The following is a 20,032-nucleotide window of genomic DNA, read 5'->3' on the forward strand; positions in this document are numbered from 1 at the left end:
CTCCCAGAAAATGTTGCAACGTTTTTTCCCCTTTTCCTTTGAAATACCACAGTCTCAGAATCTTTCCAGCTCTGTAAGTACATAGGATCTGTAATTGATAGTGTTCATTAAGCCAAATTACCCATGGTTAATTTCTTCTGTAAAGCCTTTGCACTGAGGAGCAGCTACGTGCCGTGATGTTGGCCAGAGAACAAAGCTATCAGGAGTCCCGTCTGGCGTATGGGCTTCCTCCTGAAATTAACCAGGAATTGTCACCCAACTGACAAAACCACCATCCGACAACAACATCAGCGGTGGATCCTAAAATGGGGAAGAGGAGATTTCCACAAGCACTGTGGGAATGCAGTGAAATGTGTTTTCCTGCAGCCCAGTATCCCACACTTAAACCTGCAGGCATGGAAATTAGAGAAAGGGCTCGCGTCCCAGGAGACGGGGCCTACCCAAAAGGCTTGTGAATCCTACAGGCCTGGTGATTAATACCGATCCTGGATAAAGCCCCACAATGCACCCTTCTCACCTCCAAGACACCAATCGTGAACCCTCCATGGTTTCTTTCACGGTAGCTTTTAAAAAAATGTTTTAATATTTTTTTATCGTACCATTATGTAACAAAGAGTACATTAGCAGACTCCAAAAAGGTCTGCTGTTGTCACTTCTGTGATACAGATCAAGTGACCTTGAAAGTGGAACTGAAATTGAGACTAGGGAAGAGCAAGAAATTGGGGTGTCCTGTTTGGACTTGGGCCCACCTCAACCCCAATCTCCCCCCACCCTGCCCCCACAACCCCCCCTTGGGACCCCTTTGACCGACGGTGGGAACAGTTCCAAATCCACAGCCCAACGCCACATCAAATCAACCATTTCCTCCCCTGATAAGAAGACCCAGGCGAGCCTCGGAGATCACCCGTAAAGGGGGAAACGGGAGAGAGACGTTTAAATGGCAGGGGCTCTGGCTTGCTTGTCAGCTCCCCCCCCCCCAAAAGCATCTCACGTTTCTCCATCAGAGGCGAGGGATGTTGGGGGCTCAGTCTCTTGGTCTGGCGCTGTGCAGAATAGGCAAAATTGTAACCTTCAGCTGGTTTCTCTGCCATTCACGCATGCTGCTCATTGCCGTAACACATACACGCATGTTTCATATATGTATGCATACACGCATGTTTCATATGTACATGTAACTGTCATACACATTTATCATATATATATATATATATATATATATATATATATATATATATATATATATATATATATATACACGTTTCATCCACCATATTTTTATGAATCCATTTGCCATAGCTTGGAATGTTAAATTCCAAAGCCACCTGCATGTCAGTCGATAAATGTTTTTTCTTTCTTTTTCTTGAATGGCATATTTAGGAGGAAGGGCCCTGAAGCGAACCGATCCTCTGTTGAATTTGAGTGTTGGGGGGGCTGGGCCGCTGTGATGTGAGGATTCAAATATGAGGAGTGAGCACATGAAAAGCAGGGGTCCATACAGCTTAGCCATGTGGCACATAACCCGATCCTCCCAGAGGGCGGGCGATCACGGAGGAGGCCCCAATCAGGCAGGTTCGCTCGGAGCACACCTCCTCTGCCAGGCCTGTTTAGTGTGGCCTGATTGTGCAGCCTTCTGACCACCCCCCAGCCCCCGCCCCCTTCAGCCTCCTGTGGAGATCATGAATTTCCTGTCTGCTTTGGTTTCCCCGTGGACATGAGCAGTGACAGGCAGGTGTGTACGCGATACTCCCTTCTCTGCACTCGATATTCTAACGTTATTGCAAAGATCACAGAAGTGAATTTATCAAGGGTTCATTCCAATTAACTCTGTCGTCGTCAGTACGGCAAGTTGGATTCACGTCTTTCCTGCATCACGTGGGCGATAATTAAAGATTAAGAACATCTGCGCAGGCCAAAGTTGCTTCTATGCTATTTAATATTTGTCAAGGCAGTGGATACGTACAGAGTGCAGATTTAGCGACTGTGTGTCATAGATGGATGGATGGTTTGTAGTCGTAACACCGCTGGCGCGCGCAGAAGCCCCGGAGAACGTGCCGCACTGCAGCGTCTCTGTGGAACGCAGGGTTGCGTGACTGTGGAGCGAGGATCCCGTCCTCGGTGAATTCCATCCTGCAGTATATTGCTCTTGTGGTTTCCGACGGTTTCTGAAGTCTCGGAGAGGCCTGTTGATTTATAATCTCAGATGTCATTCTTCGCAGTGACATGCCATTGAGACCCACTGTAACCCTTCTCTATATCAAGGCAAACTACATATCTTATTGTGCGTACGAAGGAGACGTTTTACTTGTAGGGCAAAGTGAGCTATTATTCCTTTTCACAGGGGCAAAAGTGAGTGTGCTCTCTGAAATCACAACTACACTTTTGTTCCAGAGTCTTTTGTGTATTATTCTGATACTGTTGTGCAAGTTACACCCATCAAAATCACCATCACGGTGGTCCCAAATATTTATCATTTGTATATGAAATATAGACAAAGCGTCAAAGAAACATTGTGGAAAATGAACAATGATTGATCCGAAAAAAGATCTTTAAAAGAGTTTAGAAAAGCAGAGTTTAGAAAAGAGACCGTATGAAATATTTGGAGCTCTGCTTGTGGCATGCTTTTGATATTTTGCTTTAGAAGTTGCTGTCGAATGTTTTGAGGAAGTCATTCATTCAGTCATTCAGCAGTAGTATGGATTGGGATTGTGGATTGGAAATATTCTGTAATCCATCTCAGAGAGTAAGATCTTAAATGACAGGAGGCGTGTGGCGTGTGGGCGCGGCACAGCTCTGGGCATCCACACACTCCCCATCGGACCGCTGCTTCACGTCTGGGCCCGCTCACCATCTCCAGCGTTTCATCCCTGGTGTGCTCCTCCCTCCGGCCCAGGGAATATCCACCCATTAGTAAATGCAGCCTCTGTAATTTGCTCGTCAAGAAGGCAGGATCCTCCGTTTACCGAGGTCGCCTTGCCTCTCATTTTCTCGCCCGCACGCCAACGACGCTACGCGCAAACACCACATCCGCGTGCTTTAATCTTCCGCATAAACAATCATCTCGTTATGAATGCATCACGTTGTTTGGTCCTCCAGAAGTATCATGAACTCTCATGCACTCCGTCATCTTCTCAGAGGACCAGCATGATTCACAGAAATCTGAAACAAGTTGTTCATTTCAAAACCTCACGTGTGCTTTGTCTCACGTGCTTTTTTTGCATTATTTTTCCATTCAGGTTTTTCCTTACTAAACACGTTGTAAAGCAATGATGGTTTGCAAATTATACATTAAGATTTTTTTACACAAATTCAGCAAGCAAACATTTCCACAGAGTTTACACTAGCCTTTTCTGATATCACTGTTATATTACCTACAGACCTCACCGTGCACACTATTCCAGCGCCGATATACAGCCCCATCGCTGCAGTCTAAATAGTGATAATACAAATATATGAGCTTTCTATCTCCTCTGATCCTTCACTGAAGACCAAATGAGTGATGGTGCATCAGGAGAGCGATCAGGATGTAGTAAAACGTGTTTAGTAGACAGGACGTCCTGTGATCACCTCCCTCTGAGAAAGCAGCAAGATCGCAGTCTTATTTATTTCTTTGTCTTATTTTGTTGTTTACGGCCTGGGATACTGCGCCTGCTGGCCGCATTACAGCGGGAGGGAAGGAACGGAGACGGAGCTCTGAGACGGCGAGACGCTGATCTGAGCGCAGAGACATCCCCGATGTGGAGGCTCGCTCCCCCGCGCCGCGCACGCCCAACGGGGACGCGCAAGGTCACGGGGGCGCTCCGACAGCGGCGAATGCAAAGCAGACTGCAGTGAGGTAAGAGAGCCAGCTATGCTGACAAAAGGAACCCTTAATTAAAATGTTTAATCTCCCAAACGTCCACGGGCAGCGTTTGTGCTGATATCACTTTGTAAAATTGTGAAGAAGCAGTTTACAGCGCTGGCTCGGTTTCCTGCAGTGCTGGCTGAGTGGCAGGTTTGTGTTTGTCGGGGCCCCCGAGGTGCACACTGACAGTGATGCTGCCAAGGGCCGCTCTGGGAGAGCAATCATCCCCGCTATCGTAAACACGCTCTGCTTTAGTTTGCTTCAGACCTGCTCCGATAAACAGGAGGCCGGAACATACGGTGAATGTGTGTGCATGGGTGTTTATACGTGGACGTGTGTGTGTGTGTGTGTGTGTGTGTGTGTGTGTGTGTGTGTGTGTGTGTGTGTGTGTGTGTGTGTGTGTGTGATAGGTCTAGGCGGAGTGGTTGGTAATTGCTTTTGTGTATTTTCTTCTGTCTGTGTGCGGGGGAGGGGAGGGGAGGTGGGCCCGGTCCAATTACGCTTCTCTAACGCGGTGCATAAACATTTCAGCTCCTAGTGCACGTCGTATTTATCGCAACGCACTTCCTAGAGTAATGGTGGCCATATTTCTCTGATAAAAGGGCTCGCGGTGTAGGCGGAGGAGGTGGGGGGGGGGGGGGGGCGTTCTTTGCATGCAACAGGGTGCTACACACAGTTATTCTTCCGTGTTTGATGGGTGCGACTCTCGCCAAGGAGGTTGTGTGTGTTTATACTGTCAAATGTGCACCACTTGGGGACTCAGGTCCTCTCCTTCACCCACAGGGCATCCAGGGTCCCCACAGCACACTGACCCCCGAGAGTCACCAGGCAGCATCTCCGCTGGTGTCTGCAGCAGGGCTGTGCACCTGCTTCATGGTTCCACACTCAACAGGCAGTTTCACGGTCAATGCAGTGTCCAGCACACGAAGACACGGCTGAACTCGTTAGCGGCAACGAGGAGGTGCATTCTGGGTAATGAATGGGTGGCGTGCTCTTTAGATATTGAGCTGCAGAATATTAAAGCTAAAAGCTGATCTGATATCAGCACTCTCTCTCTCTTTCTCTCTCTCTCTCTCTGAGAACCCATGCATATCGGCCTCCTTGTAAAGTCTGCCGAACTCCACTGTTTTAGCATCTGATTAAGTTCCTTTGCACAGCACATGCAGAATGGCAATGATTTTGTTTCTTTGATAAATCATAAGACTGCACGCAACTATGGAACACGTCGCTGGAGTTCCCACGTGCAAGTGCTCTCACTGCACTCTACGCAGACCCTCACGTGCACTGAATACTTTTTTTTTTTGTTTTGTCCTATTACATAAACGGCCTCCTAAAGGCTTTTGATTTACATCCATATTCGCACATTTCATTCTTCCTGCTTTGAGAGGTCTTGTTTGAAAGTCTGAGTTTAAATCAAACTCTTTCATTGCAACCACCGGCCAGCGTGGTGCTTTTTAGCATCTGACAGCGTCGTAAAGCACAGTAATGAAAGCGGGAGAGCTCGGCGTGGCGAGCCCCCGGCACCAGAGTCTTGGAGCCCCACGGGCCTCTGCGGCCCGCCGCCACGCGGCCCTCGTTCGACCAGAGAGCTCCTCAGCATTCAACAACGGGAGAGAGAAGGTGGAGGGGGAACATGCCTGCTTCTCCACAGGAAAGTAAACACGCTTTTGCCCTCACAGTTTCCTGCAGGCCAGCTGCTGAGAGCCAGACCTGGGCAGATGTTCCGGAGAGCGTGGTTCCTCGGTGAGGTTTATTTGTGCAGCCTATTTATATACACGCTTTGTTTATTTACTTCATTAGGCCTTGTAGTGTCTGTCAGCAGGTCACTTCCAGTGAGAAATTAAGAGTGTTTACAGTTTTCCCCTCCCCGACCAAACACACGCACGCACACACGTGGTGCGGCGGTGCGCTCTGATGGCAGACCACTTCCTCCCAGGAGGTCAATGGGAAACATGGGGCAGCCATGTGTCTGACGGAGAGGGTATGGCTGGGGTTGCATGGCAACAAGCATCTCGAACATCCACCTTGTGTGTAGCACGGATCTCATGGAAGCATCGTGGAGACTCCGAAAAGTAATTTTTGTTTGTTTATGAGTTTGTGTTAGATGCCAGAAAGCGAAGAATCGGACTGAAGTCATTTTTTTTCCTTTGGTTGGAGGTAGTGGATTTATCCAGAGCTTCAGATACCATCTGTCCCGTATGATCCTGTCAAAGGGATCTGGTGATCCTTGATCAAGGCACAGAAATACAGATGTGTGTTCAGATGTTGCATCTTGCTGAATTTAAAACTCAGATGTTTACAGACAACATGGCCAAGTGGCTTGGCCTTCACAAAGAGATGTCCTGTCCACTTCAGGGACAGGACAGTCCCGTCCAATCACATCACTGTCACGGGTTTGTCCACGGCTCCGCTAAATTTGATCCGGCTGCAATGCAAGTACCCAGATGCATTTTTATGCTAATTATGGATGGGGCCATTGTCTCTCTCTCTCTCTCTCATGTTCAAATCAAAATCATGCATGGAAAATCCAAGATGAGCTTATTATGGACCCCATGTGCAAAGATCCAAAAGGGGCTTCAATATGGCAGTTACGGCAGGACCAGTTCAGAGATACTAGCCCAATCCTGGCTAGAATAACGCAGCGTGGGGGAACACCATGCCCTGTATTCCACAGCTAATTTTAGACTGTGTAAACCAGCCATTAAAATGTATATTAAATATGACAGATAAAAGGATTTGTTGATGTGCACCAAACAAGGAAATCTGAGCATAGAACCTATGAAGAGTTTGTCAGCGTTAAGCAGTTACTAGTTGTTCCGCGGCCCACCATGTTACCTCCTGAGGCGCGGTGGGAGTGTGGAGCTCCCTGGTCCCCCCCCACCCTTAATTCAAAGCATCTTTCAGTGTGCAAGGCTCTGAAAAGGATGTGGCTAAAACAAATAAAAGAATCATAAAGAGGGGATCAAAGCGGCCTTGCAAATCCATTCCTTCTGGGCAGAGAGTATTTCAAATAAAAGAAAGAGAGACTTGTGGGGGGGGGGAGATACCGCATCCCCACTCCATCTCTCGCCGACGGGGGTCGCAGCCAGGCGCGGGCCGTGCAGCGGCACCGGCTCGTCCGTCCAAACACCTCGTCCGTCCGACACACTGCACACGAAGCCTTTGTCATAACCCTATTTATCAAGGGTCCGGGGAGGGGTGTTTTTTTTTTTGTTTGCTGTGATGAAGACTCAAAGACAGATGTTGGCATGGGCATTTGACCATTATGAAGCACAGGCCACGAGGAAGTCGGTAATGCCTGCGAGGCCCGTGTGCCTGGGCAAAAGATTTGGCCTGCAGAGGCCCAGTCACAGTGGTGAAGATATCTCTCATCACAGCTGTCTCCTACTCATCTGTCACCGAGCACATGGAACTGGCTTAACCTGCTTCATTTAACCCCACAGCTGAGCAGTCAGTCTCTCTCTCTCTCTCTCTCTCTCACACACACACTCCTCTTAAATACACCCAGCGTCTGCGTGATGTCTTCTCCCTCTTATAAGCATGTGACTGTGGCAAAGGATTCTGGGTAAAGCTTGGCTTAAGTGGTCCTTAGCATGCAGTGCCTTCTTACTGCCTGATTCCTCCTCCATGCTTGTAATCTGCAAGTGCTGTCATTTTACACGCAATTTACAATATGGAACATTATGCATTTCATAACACATTTTCTCATTAAAGCAGAGAAGAAAGGCCTTAAGGAGAAACCAGGCAGAGTTGCTTGTTAGACTTATTTCACAATGGATCAAAGTTTTTTTTTCCACATGAGCCATATTATAATTTTCCACTGAAAAGAAAAGAATCTTCAAACTCCTCGCTGAGTAACACATTGGAATGGTGAGAAATATGTACGGCGTGTGACCGAGTTCTCTGTAGCGTTAAAGGTCGAACCTTCGTTTGCCTTTGTGCGAGCTGTGTGTCTGTAGACTGGCACCATGACTGACTTCCTGTGCTGGTGCAGCGATTCTTAAGTCTTCCAAAACACAAAAGAGTCACTGTATGACAGTGTCAGCAGTCAAGGGAATCACACAAGTCACACAAAGCCTTTGTAATCACCACAAAGGACATACCAGTGGGATAAGTAAATAACTCATCCAGCAAACAAACTTTGATGTTGGTAAGTGATCCAAACCATTTTTTTCTCTTTTTTTGTGAAAAGCCCTCTGCTGCATCTTTGGTTTGCGGTGTGTTTTGGAACAAACGCGAACAGCGATGCTGTGTGCTGGTCTCCTGACCTGCATCATGACTATAAACAGAAAAGTAGCCGTCTGGTGTGTAAAGCTGACATCTCATGTATCTTCGTCCTGGGCCACAGACCTCTGTGTGCACCAGCCCAGCTTCCCACAGTGTGGCAGTGACACTGACCTTCTTTGATAGCAGTCTACAAACACAAATCCCCTTGTGCAGGTCGGATTTGTTCCAAGGTGAAGTAAAGGCTCAAGACGTCTGCCACAATTCATAGCGTGAGCTAACACGCACTCCTTTTTTTCACAGTGGTGAAACGCAAACTGAATCATTTCTGGAACATTCTACACAGAATGGCGGGAAGAAGCAACGTAATCAGTTCCAGCGGGACGAGTAAAGTGAAAATGTGATCTGCACAAGCATCACGGCAAAGCGAAGCGCGAACCAGCTCTCCTGTGGAGAGGCTGTGTTGCGTAAGGACCACACTCTGACCCCTGCGGGGTCTCCCTCCACGGCCTTCCACCCTTGAAAAGGAATCGTTCCCGGCTATTAAAATACCTCCAAAAATATGGGATGCTTATCAAATAACAAGAAACACATTGCCCTGTTTCCTCGCCAGCCTGCCAGGGACTTTAGCCGAGGAGATATCTCCACCTTTCAAGTCGCCTTTGAAGTCTGCGACCTTATGTGGGCTTTGTGTGTCGGGGAATGGAGAGCAGCGGCTCTCTGTGAGGGGTGGAGGTGTGGAGGCAGCTTCTCCACCTGTGAGGGGTGGAGGCATGGAGGCAGCTTCTCCATCTGTGAGGGGTGGAGGCATGGAAGTAGCTTCTCCACCTGTGAGGGGTGGAGGCGTGGAAGCAGCTTCTCTATCTGTGAGGGGTGGAGGCATGGAGGCAGCTTCTCCACCTGTGAGGGGTGGAGGTGTGGAGGCAGCTTCTCCATCTGTGAGGGGTGGAGGCATGGAAGTAGCTTCTCCACCTGTGAGGGGTGGAGGCGTGGAAGCAGCTTCTCTATCTGTGAGGGGTGGAGGCGTGGAGGCAGCTTCTCCATCTGTGAGGGGTGGAGGTGTGGAGGCAGCTTCTCCACCTGTGAGGGGTGGAGGTGTGGAAGCAGCTTCTCCATCTGTGAGGGGTGGAGGCGTGGAGGCAGCTTCTCCATCTGTGAGGGGTGGAGGCGTGGAGGCAGCTTCACCATCTGTGAGGGGTGGAGGTGTGGAAGCAGCTTCTCCATCTGTGAGGGGTGGAGGCATGGAGGCAGCTTCTCCATCTGTGAGGGGTGGAGGCGTGGAGGCAGCTTCTCCATCTGTGAGGGGTGGAGGCGTGGAAGCAGCTTCTCCATCTGTGAGGGGTGGAGGCGTGAAAGCAGCTTCTCCATCTGTGAGGGGTGGAGGCGTGGAGGCAGCTACTCCATCTGTGAGGGCTGGAGGCATGGAAGCAGTTTCTCCATCTGTGAGGGGTGGAGGCGTGGAGGCAGCTACTCCATCTGTGAGGGCTGGAGGCATGGAAGCAGTTTCTCCATCTGTGAGGGGTGGAGGCGTGGAGGCAGCTACTCCATCTGTGATGGGTGGAGGCATGGAGGCAGCTTCTCCATGAAGAGACGTTCAGATCCTGCATTTAGCCCTACCATGCAGGTTCTAGCGAAGGCCACCATCTTCACCTTCCAGAAAAAAAGTATGAAGACAGAATAAAGACGAACCATCTACTATGGAGCATGGGTGAAAGATGTTTTAAATACTTTACCACAGCTGTGTGTTCTCCAGTGTTGAATGGCCCATGTAATTTATGCAGGCATCGCTCACATCTGACCAATCAGAGACTGGTAACATTCCAGGTAGGTCTTCTGTAGGTGGGCGTATTTCCATGCAGGGAGTTGAGCTTGGTAAAGGTATACGGCTGGATGCAGCAGAGGCCTTTTGAAGCATGTGGATGGTGGAAATATGCATTTGTCTACCGTATGTATTACTGGAGCATCCTAATTGGTCATCCGCTATGGAAAAGTGTGTGCACACGTACTGCACGTGCACACATGGATAATTATTGCCACACAAAAAGTAAATAGTTGCTCCACTTTCAAATTTCAAAGAATACATCATATTCCAGAATATTTAACTCTGGATTTAGAAGATAAATTGAACAGTCACAAACACACTTTACTTGAATACAATTTTCCTTTTGAATCCATCGGCTGTAAGTAAATCGCCCCAAATAACCCTGGTGGCGGAAGGGGAGAGACTTCCTCATATGGTAATCAAGGCTGGGTAAACACCAGCGTGGCACGTGTGAGCGAGGATGGCCGTCTGTCTTTGACATTCACGTCGCACGTTCGCCGTTGCACGTGCATTCCTCCGCCGTGCCTCATGCTGGCCGCGTCCAGCCCAGGAACGAGTCCCTCGTGCTCTTTCAGGAGGAAATTATTTTTCATTGCCCCCGAAAGAGAGGGCCGCTGCCAAGCACCGCCGATCCGCACTCTCTGCTGTCGGGTTGCCAAGTCTTCGGCTAACTCCCCGCAGAGCGGTGCGGCCTCCTCCAGACCTGCGCTCACAGAGCGGTGGGGAGGACAGGAGATTAGGGTCACTGAGCCTTCGCAAGGCTTTTTCTACCTATGTGCAGGACCTGGAGTGTGGAAGGGCTCTATTTCATTTTGAATGTACTTTCTGTCTGTCTGAAACAATATTTACGTCCAGCTCTCCTCGGTCGTCTCTGCTCTCGTACGGCAATGACGTGAAAAATGTTACCGTAGAAGAAGCATTGCTTTGTTTTTTTTTCTTTGTTGTGTTCATGTAAGTTGTCATATGTTAAATGTAACCAAACAATTGCTAAAGGAACCCTGACCCGTTTCTCTTTGCTTTTGTGGTCTCTTTTTGAAGAATTCGTCTTTGAATTCTTTGAAATTTGAATTATTATGGACTTCATATAACTGTCAACATTAAAGTAGTTGTTTGGGAAACCAGAGGAAAATGCAGGAAAATAACTATCAGGCCGAGAGTCCCGGGTGCCACAGCGCCTTTCATCAGATGAATCAACAGAGAAAGAAAAATTGCATTTCGCTGCCCCAAACCTGTATTTCATCACACAGTAACTCCACCAATCACTGTCCTCTGGGCCACGTGGCCAGACTACAGGGCCAGGATGTAGCTCAAGGTGACCAGATCTGCAGGTGGGCGTGGCTCCCTTTCTGCCCCGGGGATCCAACAGCAAGTTTCAGGCCAGCGAAGAGGCCTCGCAGGGCTGGGCAAGATTCTCCGGCCTGCACCCGCTGTATCGTGAAATTTGATGAGTCATTGATCCTGTGTTTCTCTTTATGGAAGCACTTTTATCCTGTTTCCTGTTGCTGCGTCTCTCTGATTGGTGTTTATGTTTAGCAATCTGTTTCTCATAAGCTTTTGTTTTTACTATTTTTCTTGTCTCCTTTTTTAGGGAAATAATAGAGGATTGGAGGATTACAGTATAATACTCTTGGCAATAGTTAAAAGCAACAGGAAGTACAACACCTTAGGCACAGGCTGTTGGATTAAGCATGAGATGGACCGCTAACGTAAAGTTCAAAATCAGTCAAGACCAGATGACGGCTGTTCCTGACGTGTGACTGCTGGACTCTCCATTAATTGCTCATTATTTCAATTCTAAAAGAATCCATTGTACTCGAGTCTTTATTGCTTGTATCTGTGCTTTGCCCTCTCCATATACATTATTTGATCTCGTACCTCTCCTGCAGTAAGAATATATCTGTACTCACTACACCACAGCGGTTCCCTGTTGTAATGCCTAAAGTATGCCCCTTTTTTTTCTCCTCTCTCTCCATGGGAAATTAAAGTGATACCGCAATGACTGTGACCTTTACGCCAAGCCTCCAGGGTTTCTGCAATTAGCAATTATGGTCACATGGCTTCTGTGGAGGCCTCTGCTTTGTTCTCATTGACCACTTAAGGATTTCACATGGGGCTACAACACATGGCGTGTTTTTGTAAAATCCCCGGCCCTAACCTTGATAACATTTTTGTCTGGGTGCTTTAATCTCTGCCCTGAGATGAAGGAGAGTGTCAGAATATATTCTGGATGGAGTGTGTCACCTCGCTCTGTGTGACTTCCGCTCTGTTTAGACGGTTAGGGGATTATAGGAAAGACTGGGCTCTCCGCAAAGGGTAATGAGCAAATAACACTGCAGCACGTGGACCTGATTGAGGTTCCTTTGTGCTCCAGTGCACCCCTGCCTTACATGCAAATGCCTGCTTGCATCCTGGGCATGGAACAGGAAGCAGGCTGGCACTCTCCCAAGGTGCCTCATGGGACGTCACCCCTCAGCCCTGGCACCCCCATCACCCGCCAAATTGTCCTCTTCACGGAAACCGTGCAGGCCTTTAAATTGCTTTCAGATGTGATATTTCAGTTCCAAAAAATTGCAGCAGCTTTGCTCCCTCCGAGCTGGGATTAACGCAGTGGTAATATCTTTATCAAAAGGCTTCGGGAGTCTCTCCAGGTCTTGAAGGGACTGCGTCACAGGGGCCGCGTCACAGAAACCGGCCCTGTCAGGGGCTTCACTTCTCCAGCTAAGGACGCTGTTGTGAGCTTCTGTATCCGCACAATTACAGCCATTTATTCTTATTATCTGGGGGGGATATATATCAAACATGTCAAAATGAAACAGGGGAGAAGGGGCCGTGTGTCGGGTCCTGGGGCTTTCTCACAGCATGGTGCCCAAGTTACGTGTTCTCGGAAGCCGGGCGTCTGAGCGACTGTGGATGACCCCAGCTTTGCCGCTGCTCGATTTCGGAGAACACGCCTGACAAAGATGGATTAGAACGGTTGTATTCCCCCATGTTTGCAATGTTTTCTCCTGACTCATTGGAGTGGTTGTTCAGTGCGATGATTCACAGGTCTGACTCATTCAGGACTCGCTCGCTCTCCGGGGAAAGACACGCTGAACATTACGACAAAACAGAGGCTCACGCTTCTCGTCCAAGCTGAAATGAGGAATATTAGCTCAGTATAAAGTATCTGAGCGCTTATTTAGAACTTCTTGCCATATATTTGATCACTTTTGTCAGATTTGTACCCATTTGTGGAGACCCACTTGAGATATATATATATATATATATATATATATATATATATATATATATATATATATACACACACACACAGACACATACTTCTCTTTTTGTTATTCTCCCAAACAAAGAAACTGGGTTTTCCTTCAGACAGCAGCAATATGCTTTGAATGGATGTCTTGAACGGTTCTGGCCTAAAATAACAGTATGTAAACAACTGTCCACACCACTAGTCTCTAGCTTCTCCTGTCCAAGACTTTAATAAGGCTTCACTTCCTCTTTCGTTTCACACAGGAAAGCTGTCAACATTTGGACAGTCAACATATGGACAGTCAACGTTCTCTTCTTTGCTCCTCTGAGTGGTTCTCCTCCTCAGGCTCTTTTACCTGCACCTGTGCAGCAGGCACAAAAGCCGTTGGTCTTTATCTCATTGGGTGATAAGAGGAGAAAAAGCCTAACCGTTCCCATATGGCCCGTCAACAGGACCAGTCCCATGATGCATCTCTTCGACCCCCTGCAGCACAGGGGTGAGATGTCTCCGCAGTGGCCCCTTCTCTCTCTCGCCTTGCACGTTCTCAGGAGCCCGAAAGCTTTGACCTCCTGAACCACGTGGCTGTTGAGCAGCTCTGCCACAAGTATTCGGGGTCTGGAGGAACAATTAACACCCCTTCCTTAGAGAGAGCGACAGAGAGAGAGAGAGAAAGTGAAAAGAGACGAGTCTGGCTCACAAGTCATCAGAAGGTATGTCAGCCCTTAAGGCGGTGGTTCAAACCTTGCCGTCTCTCTGGAGATGTCCCTGCCCTGGCCCGTGGGATGACTGTTTGTGCAAGAGGATTTTATGTGCGTGATGCTTTTTCCAGGCAGGCCGTACGATGGAAAGGTCCGGAAAAAAGGAAAGTGTCCCATCGTTTTAATGAGAGGAAGAGTATGTGGTCGAGAGTGTCACGGCTTTCCTCCCAGAGGAAGCCCCTGGTCTAGGACTGCACGCTCTGGCCATGGGAGCAGAAGGATGAAGATGTCTAGCAGGCGTCCCCCACGTCCTACGTCCCCCCTCTAGACCAACGTAGCCCCACCAGTCCTCTCCTGAGAGCACGTCATCTGCTACGTGCGCATGGCCGTGCTACCTATGACTTCATGCTCATGACATCCAAATAGCTGGAGCCACACAGCTTTTTAAACACTGCAATAGCAACCTGACTCATCACTTGACTTGTGACTTTGGGTGGTTTCTTTATGGTATACAGACTCTGTCAGAAAGATATAAAAAACCAGATGAAGGGGATGTGGTGTTCTACATGGTAATCGAGGGGATGCAAGGAGAACCCCCCCCCCCCAACATCATAAGCTAATAACATCTGATTAAAGATAGAATTAATATCTAATGATGTCCGTGACCATGTAAAATTACCATGAAGAGAGACTATCCTATTGGAGGAGAGAGGGAGTCCTACGTTTTGCAGTTCAGCCATTTATACACCCACTTAAGTTTCACATAAAATCATACTAAAGTAAGTGCTGGTTATATATCCTTTTCAAAAATCTTTAAAACGTGCCTTTCACTGCCTTGGTATTTACTATCCTAACTTAACTCGATTCATTTTAATGTTAAACGTGATGAGCATTTTGGATTTCTTTTTTAAATCAATAACTGCAAAATATTAGCTACAGTGTCAACATGATATTTACTGGTTAAAATGAAGAACTGCAGAAGAACTGCTTTTAATTCTGTATTCATTACATTTCTTGTTTTGTCCCAGAATAAAGTCGAGGCAACTGCGAAAAACAGGGACTAATTGCCAACAGATGTGTTCGTGCTTCACGCAATTCATGAACGCGCCTCACGGGAACGGAGAGGTGCCACGCCACTCTGAATAGTAGTTCGGTTTGCCTTTTTAAAACCTAAACTCCTCTGTCATTTCATGCCACACCTGTAGCCTACAAAAGATGCGAGATGGATCTGAGGGCTTCATGACCTCGCTTCATGTAAATAAGTGTATTGCGCATAAGGAACAAATGACTCGGTCTCTGCACTTGACAGCCGCGGGTCTCGACGCTGTAGAAACGTTGCGTCAGCTGTGCCAGTTCTGCCCTTGTCTGGGCAGCAGAAGGTTCTGACAAGTCTTTCGTCCCTCTCCACTTCAGCTCTGAACAGTGCCAGGGCTTTTATTCCTGCTCCTTTATTTAATCATCTAAGCAAGACTGATTATAAATAGTCGTGACAAATGTCTTAAGCTTTTCTAGACAAGATAACTGGATTGAAGCTTTTACGTCGGCAACATGATACTGTTAACTGTTAAGAAATATATAATATATATATGTCTTTATTTATTTGTTTGTTTTTTTTGTTTGTTTATCTGTTTATTTATTCATTCATTGGGGTTGGTCTTTGTAAAAAAGAAAAGACAAACCAGGATATAAAGGCCTAATGATTTTGTAAATCAGACATTAGAAGGTCGTTTGCAGTCTGTGCCACTATCACTAGTTTTTGTAGTCCAACGCTTATCAATTATGTTCCGGAACATTTCCCAAACGTGCACTATTTGAGTGGTATTTGTAGTTTTCATGTAAGCGCTTTAGGCCTCCGACCATGAAAAACAGAAAGATGGTGCACGCGATAAAACAAATGAATTCTCCAGCCAGTCTTATTTCATAAACCCCTAATGTAGGTCCCACACTATTCTGAAACAAATAAGTAAAATTCTTGCAGGATTCTTTTAGTATTTTAACTACGTTCTGATTTCTGCGGTGGCCGATCTGATTTACCTCAATCAGGTTAATGATTGTCATTGTGGACTTAACAATAAGGCCATGGCGCTACGATTTGTAAACTGATGTCTATGAAAAGATGACTTGGGTCTGTTCAAAGCGCACATTAATGGAAAACTTCATTAAATATCACAGGTTTGCAGCTGGACGTACTGTAGGCACAGTGGTAATTTGGAGCACCTTGTCGAAACAGGTTAGAATACTTCCAGACATAGCAACTGTCAGATGCAGTAAATTCCACGTCTCTTGTTCCCATACTCCTCTCGAGAGGCACGGTGCTTTGACCCCTAACAGAGGGTTTCCCCTTCAGCGCTCAACCCCACAACCGGAATTAAAAACATATGTCAGAAATGTAAACAGTTGTAGTAAACAAGGGAGTTTATTTATAGCTCATGCTAATCTAAAGAAGGTATTATACATGGCCACGTTAATATAATGACTAATAACTAAGGGCCTACAGAAGCGAAGCTAACTAACACAGGATAATAATAATAATAATAATAATAACAATAATAATAATAATTTTATTATTATTATTATTGTCGTGTTGTGTCGTTTAACATTTACAGAATTTAAATTTATTCGAATTATTTGAGTGGATGAACTGTTCACGGATTTTCAAATGTTGTAACCCTGATTACATCATTCAGGTGGTCCCTAAAAATAGGGAGAAAACGGAGACAAACGGGATACCGAGGTGCAATGAAAGTCGTTCAATAACGGTTAGGCCTAGGCTGTATCTTCAACAGATGCGCCTGTAGGAGTAGAAGTCCATCTCGACAGTTCTGGCCAAATGTTACTTTTTTTTCGTCTAAAAAAACCGTTGGAAAGCTGTTGACTGAAAATTTGAGTATTGTGCTGTAAATATTGGCACAGCCTTTGAGTTTTATGGGAAACAACTTGAGAAAATTGTGCACGTGTTCCATTCGATGGTTTTTGAATGCTGTTAAATAGCAATGAGAGAGATATTAGGCGGAGGCTCAAGCCCTAATGAGGTCTTTTTCAACCTGTTGAATGACCGTAAGCACCCCGCTGCGGGGCCTGTTACCCCGAGAGCTATTTAATCCACTGGAGGGGTTTAGTGCAAGTGTCGCTTGGCTTAGTGTCAGGAGAGGTAAGAACGGAACAACGGCCTGCCACGCGGGCCCGGGTGCAAGTAGACAAACAGATATATCAGCTCAACTTCCTCTGAATCCTGAAACACCGTTTACAAATATTATATTCCGCATTAATAAGGGAGATTGTGGTTGGAATAATGGAGGACATGTTTTTTGATTTTGACCAAGATGCAACAACAGACTTCGCTTTCTGGGGCCAAATGGATCCCAATTTCCAGTTTCAGCCACAACTAGACTCTGTCTTTTTTGACTGCACAACAGTGTCAGGTCAGTTGTCGCCATGGTCCTCCTTTGGAAGCCAGCCCATGTTTCCCGAGGCGCAGCTGACCTTCACCGATTTAGACTGCCAGTCCCCTCTGCTGGATGCCGGTGCTGAAGCGGACAGCTCCTTAGCGGACGAGCCCCACGAGACCAACACGAGTAGACAGCGTCGCCTAGCAGCGCATCACCCGTACAAGGTGCAACGCCACGCGGCCAACATCCGCGAGCGGAAGAGAATGCTGAGCATCAACTCTGCTTTCGAGGAACTACGATGTCACGTCCCTACGTTTCCGTATGAAAAGCGGCTTTCCAAGATTGACACACTAAGACTAGCCATTGCTTACATCGCGCTTCTGAGGGAGATCCTTCTGTCTGGATGCGATCCAAAGTCATACGTAGACGAATGTATGAAAAACGGCTATAAAAATCAAACTAACGCAATTTGGAACACGAGTGGTGAGTGATACGTTGTCTACCATAGATTGCTTGACAAGTTAACGTTACTCATTTTAGAAATTTACATTTTCGTAACATTTGAGGCCTATTTTTGAAAATATAGATACTAAGAACAACTGGCCCACTGAACATCAGTTCACTCAATTCATTGCTATTAGCCGAAATACGTGAGATTGTATGTAAATTAGTTAACGTTTAAACGGGGTAATACACTGCTGTCACACTACAGGCTACTGTAGGTGATAACAAGGGCGATATTACCGTGTCTGCACGTGCACTGGTACAAAACAAAATTACAAATTTGTCACATAAAATTAATTAGACTCGAAAATAGATACTCTGATAAAATAGATAGCCTACTTCCCGTTATTTTCTGGACAGCAAATATGTATTCAAACATCAAAATCGAATTTTATTATTTAGCTACACATAATTATGTGACTTGTAATTTTCTGACCGAGTTTCCTTTTTGCTGTTACAAACACCTTCGCAATATACAAATAACGTGGTGACTTACATAATATTGCCAGTTCAATGTATAGCCAAATTATCATTATCCTATAGGAACACCTATAGATACACCAGATTTTCCTTATTAAGTCATCATTCAGTATAGACTGATAGAAGTAATTAATCACTATTGACCGTACTAGACCTGATCACGTTACCTTAACTTAGAGCTGCTAAAACAACGTAAAACATGCGTACCGTGTGAAAATGTATTACTTCATTAAACAAAGCTTTAGAGAGAAAACACACCTGACAAATCATGGCAGACATGAGCTACTTTTTCTAGATTTGCATAATTACATTTTCTTACCAAGAGGGAATATGCAAATACCGTGGAGCTCATTTGACTCTAAATGAGGCTTTTATCACTTAAACAGACAGTGTTAAACAGTCCTCTTTGTTTTAGTTTTATTCCCAGCTGTCTAGCCCTTGAGGTGGGTACTCCACGACTCCCTTTACTCTAAGACACGTGTATGACGACCGGCCCCAACAAGGTGCTGTGTGTTGTGCGTAACTGTGTTGCAGGGCACACACTCATCAAGAGGAACATTTTAATGAACGAGGATGCTTCTTTGTGGCCCCTCTGCTGGATTTGAACCTGTGACTTGTTCGGTGTTCATTGAAAATGTGTCTGAAGGCTCATGTTTGTCCTGCTTTTGTCTTGCTTCCCCTCCAGATCTGACGGCTCGCCTTTCTTGGGTAAAGTGGGATTAGTCCGTGGGCCAGCCCGGCCCGGTCTGCTGGAGACGACCTGGATACCCACTCGTCCGCAGACGTAGAGCCAGATTGGCACCATGGCACACGAACATATGCAGACTTCTCACGATGCATCAGGCCTCCACCCTGCACAGGACACACACACACACACACACACACACACACACACACACACACACCCCACACGCCTTTTATATTCTAATTTGTTGCGGGAGGAAGAACGAGGTGGCGGGCCTGGCTGTGCCGGTTCTGTCATGTGTTAGTGGGGAACGAGTCCAGGTTGAAGTTCTGGTGGGGTGAAGACATGCCACGTGTCTCTATAGGGCATGAAGGAACTGCCGAGGATCTTGGGACGTCTGTTTATGTGCTTTGGGAATGTTTCAGTTTCACGGAAAGCTATAGGGAGTACATTTGAAGTGTACACTGACCACATTTTAGAATATTGTTTTGCAAGTATTGACTGTAGCTTTAATATATTTCAGTATTTATTTTCTGTTTTGATAACTTATTAAAATAAAGTCTTATTTAGAAACTTCCTGGTTTGTATTTTTATTGCTATGAATCTTAAGTTCATTTTAAATCTTTTCCTTGCTGTTAAATATATTAGCAGGTGATACTAAGCACAGAACAGTTTATTTCCTTTGTCAGTTTCAGTCATTTCAAACTGAACAAACAGTCCAGCATGTTTTCATTATCCTTGTTTCCCTTTATAAATGCAGGTTATTTTTAAACAGCTTAACTGTGACTGTACCACAGCTGTGTGTGTGTGTGTGTGTGTGTGTGTGTGTGTGTGTGTGTGTGGGGCTCCACAAACCAGTGGGTGACACTGAATTCACAGCTGGCGTCTCCTGAGGTTGCGTCCCCCGCTCACACGGCGCTGGTTTAAGCCTTTTCCCTTTTGGTGAAGGCCAACTCACGGGCCTCTTGGGGTGTGCTCACCTCCACACACACACACACACACACACACACACACACCTGGATGGGGTGTGCTCACTTCCACACACACACCTGGGATGGGGTGTGCTCACTTCCACACACACACCTGGAGAAGGAGACGGGACGCGAATGTCCCACACAGATTCATGGAAAATGTGATGG

The 20,032-nt window shown here is 46.5% G+C and overlaps 1 protein-coding gene and 1 long non-coding RNA gene across 3 annotated transcripts; both read left to right on the top strand.

Moving 5' to 3' along the window:
* Positions 1-1,646: 1,646 nt before the first annotated feature.
* On the top strand, positions 1,647-11,892 carry LOC143511604 (uncharacterized). Of its 2 annotated transcripts, none has more exons than XR_013130186.1 (4): positions 1,647-1,729; positions 3,664-3,832; positions 4,625-4,813; positions 11,476-11,892. It is a non-coding gene; the product is annotated as an uncharacterized LOC143511604 (long non-coding RNA). The 2 variants fall into 2 exon arrangements; XR_013130187.1 differs by lacking the exon at positions 1,647-1,729 and adding an exon at positions 2,792-2,867.
* A 4,595-nt stretch (positions 11,893-16,487) lies between these two features.
* On the top strand, positions 16,488-19,373 carry LOC143511605 (protein Fer3). The gene is made up of 2 exons (XM_077001190.1): positions 16,488-17,707; positions 18,894-19,373. Exons 1-2 carry the CDS (start codon positions 17,128-17,130, stop codon positions 18,929-18,931), a joined length of 618 nt encoding a protein of 205 aa, XP_076857305.1. The 5' UTR covers positions 16,488-17,127; the 3' UTR covers positions 18,932-19,373.
* Positions 19,374-20,032: the final 659 nt, after the last annotated feature.

This window comes from Brachyhypopomus gauderio, chromosome 4 (assembly GCF_052324685.1).
Source record: "Brachyhypopomus gauderio isolate BG-103 chromosome 4, BGAUD_0.2, whole genome shotgun sequence".
In the NCBI taxonomy this organism is placed as follows: Eukaryota; Metazoa; Chordata; class Actinopteri; order Gymnotiformes; family Hypopomidae; genus Brachyhypopomus; species Brachyhypopomus gauderio.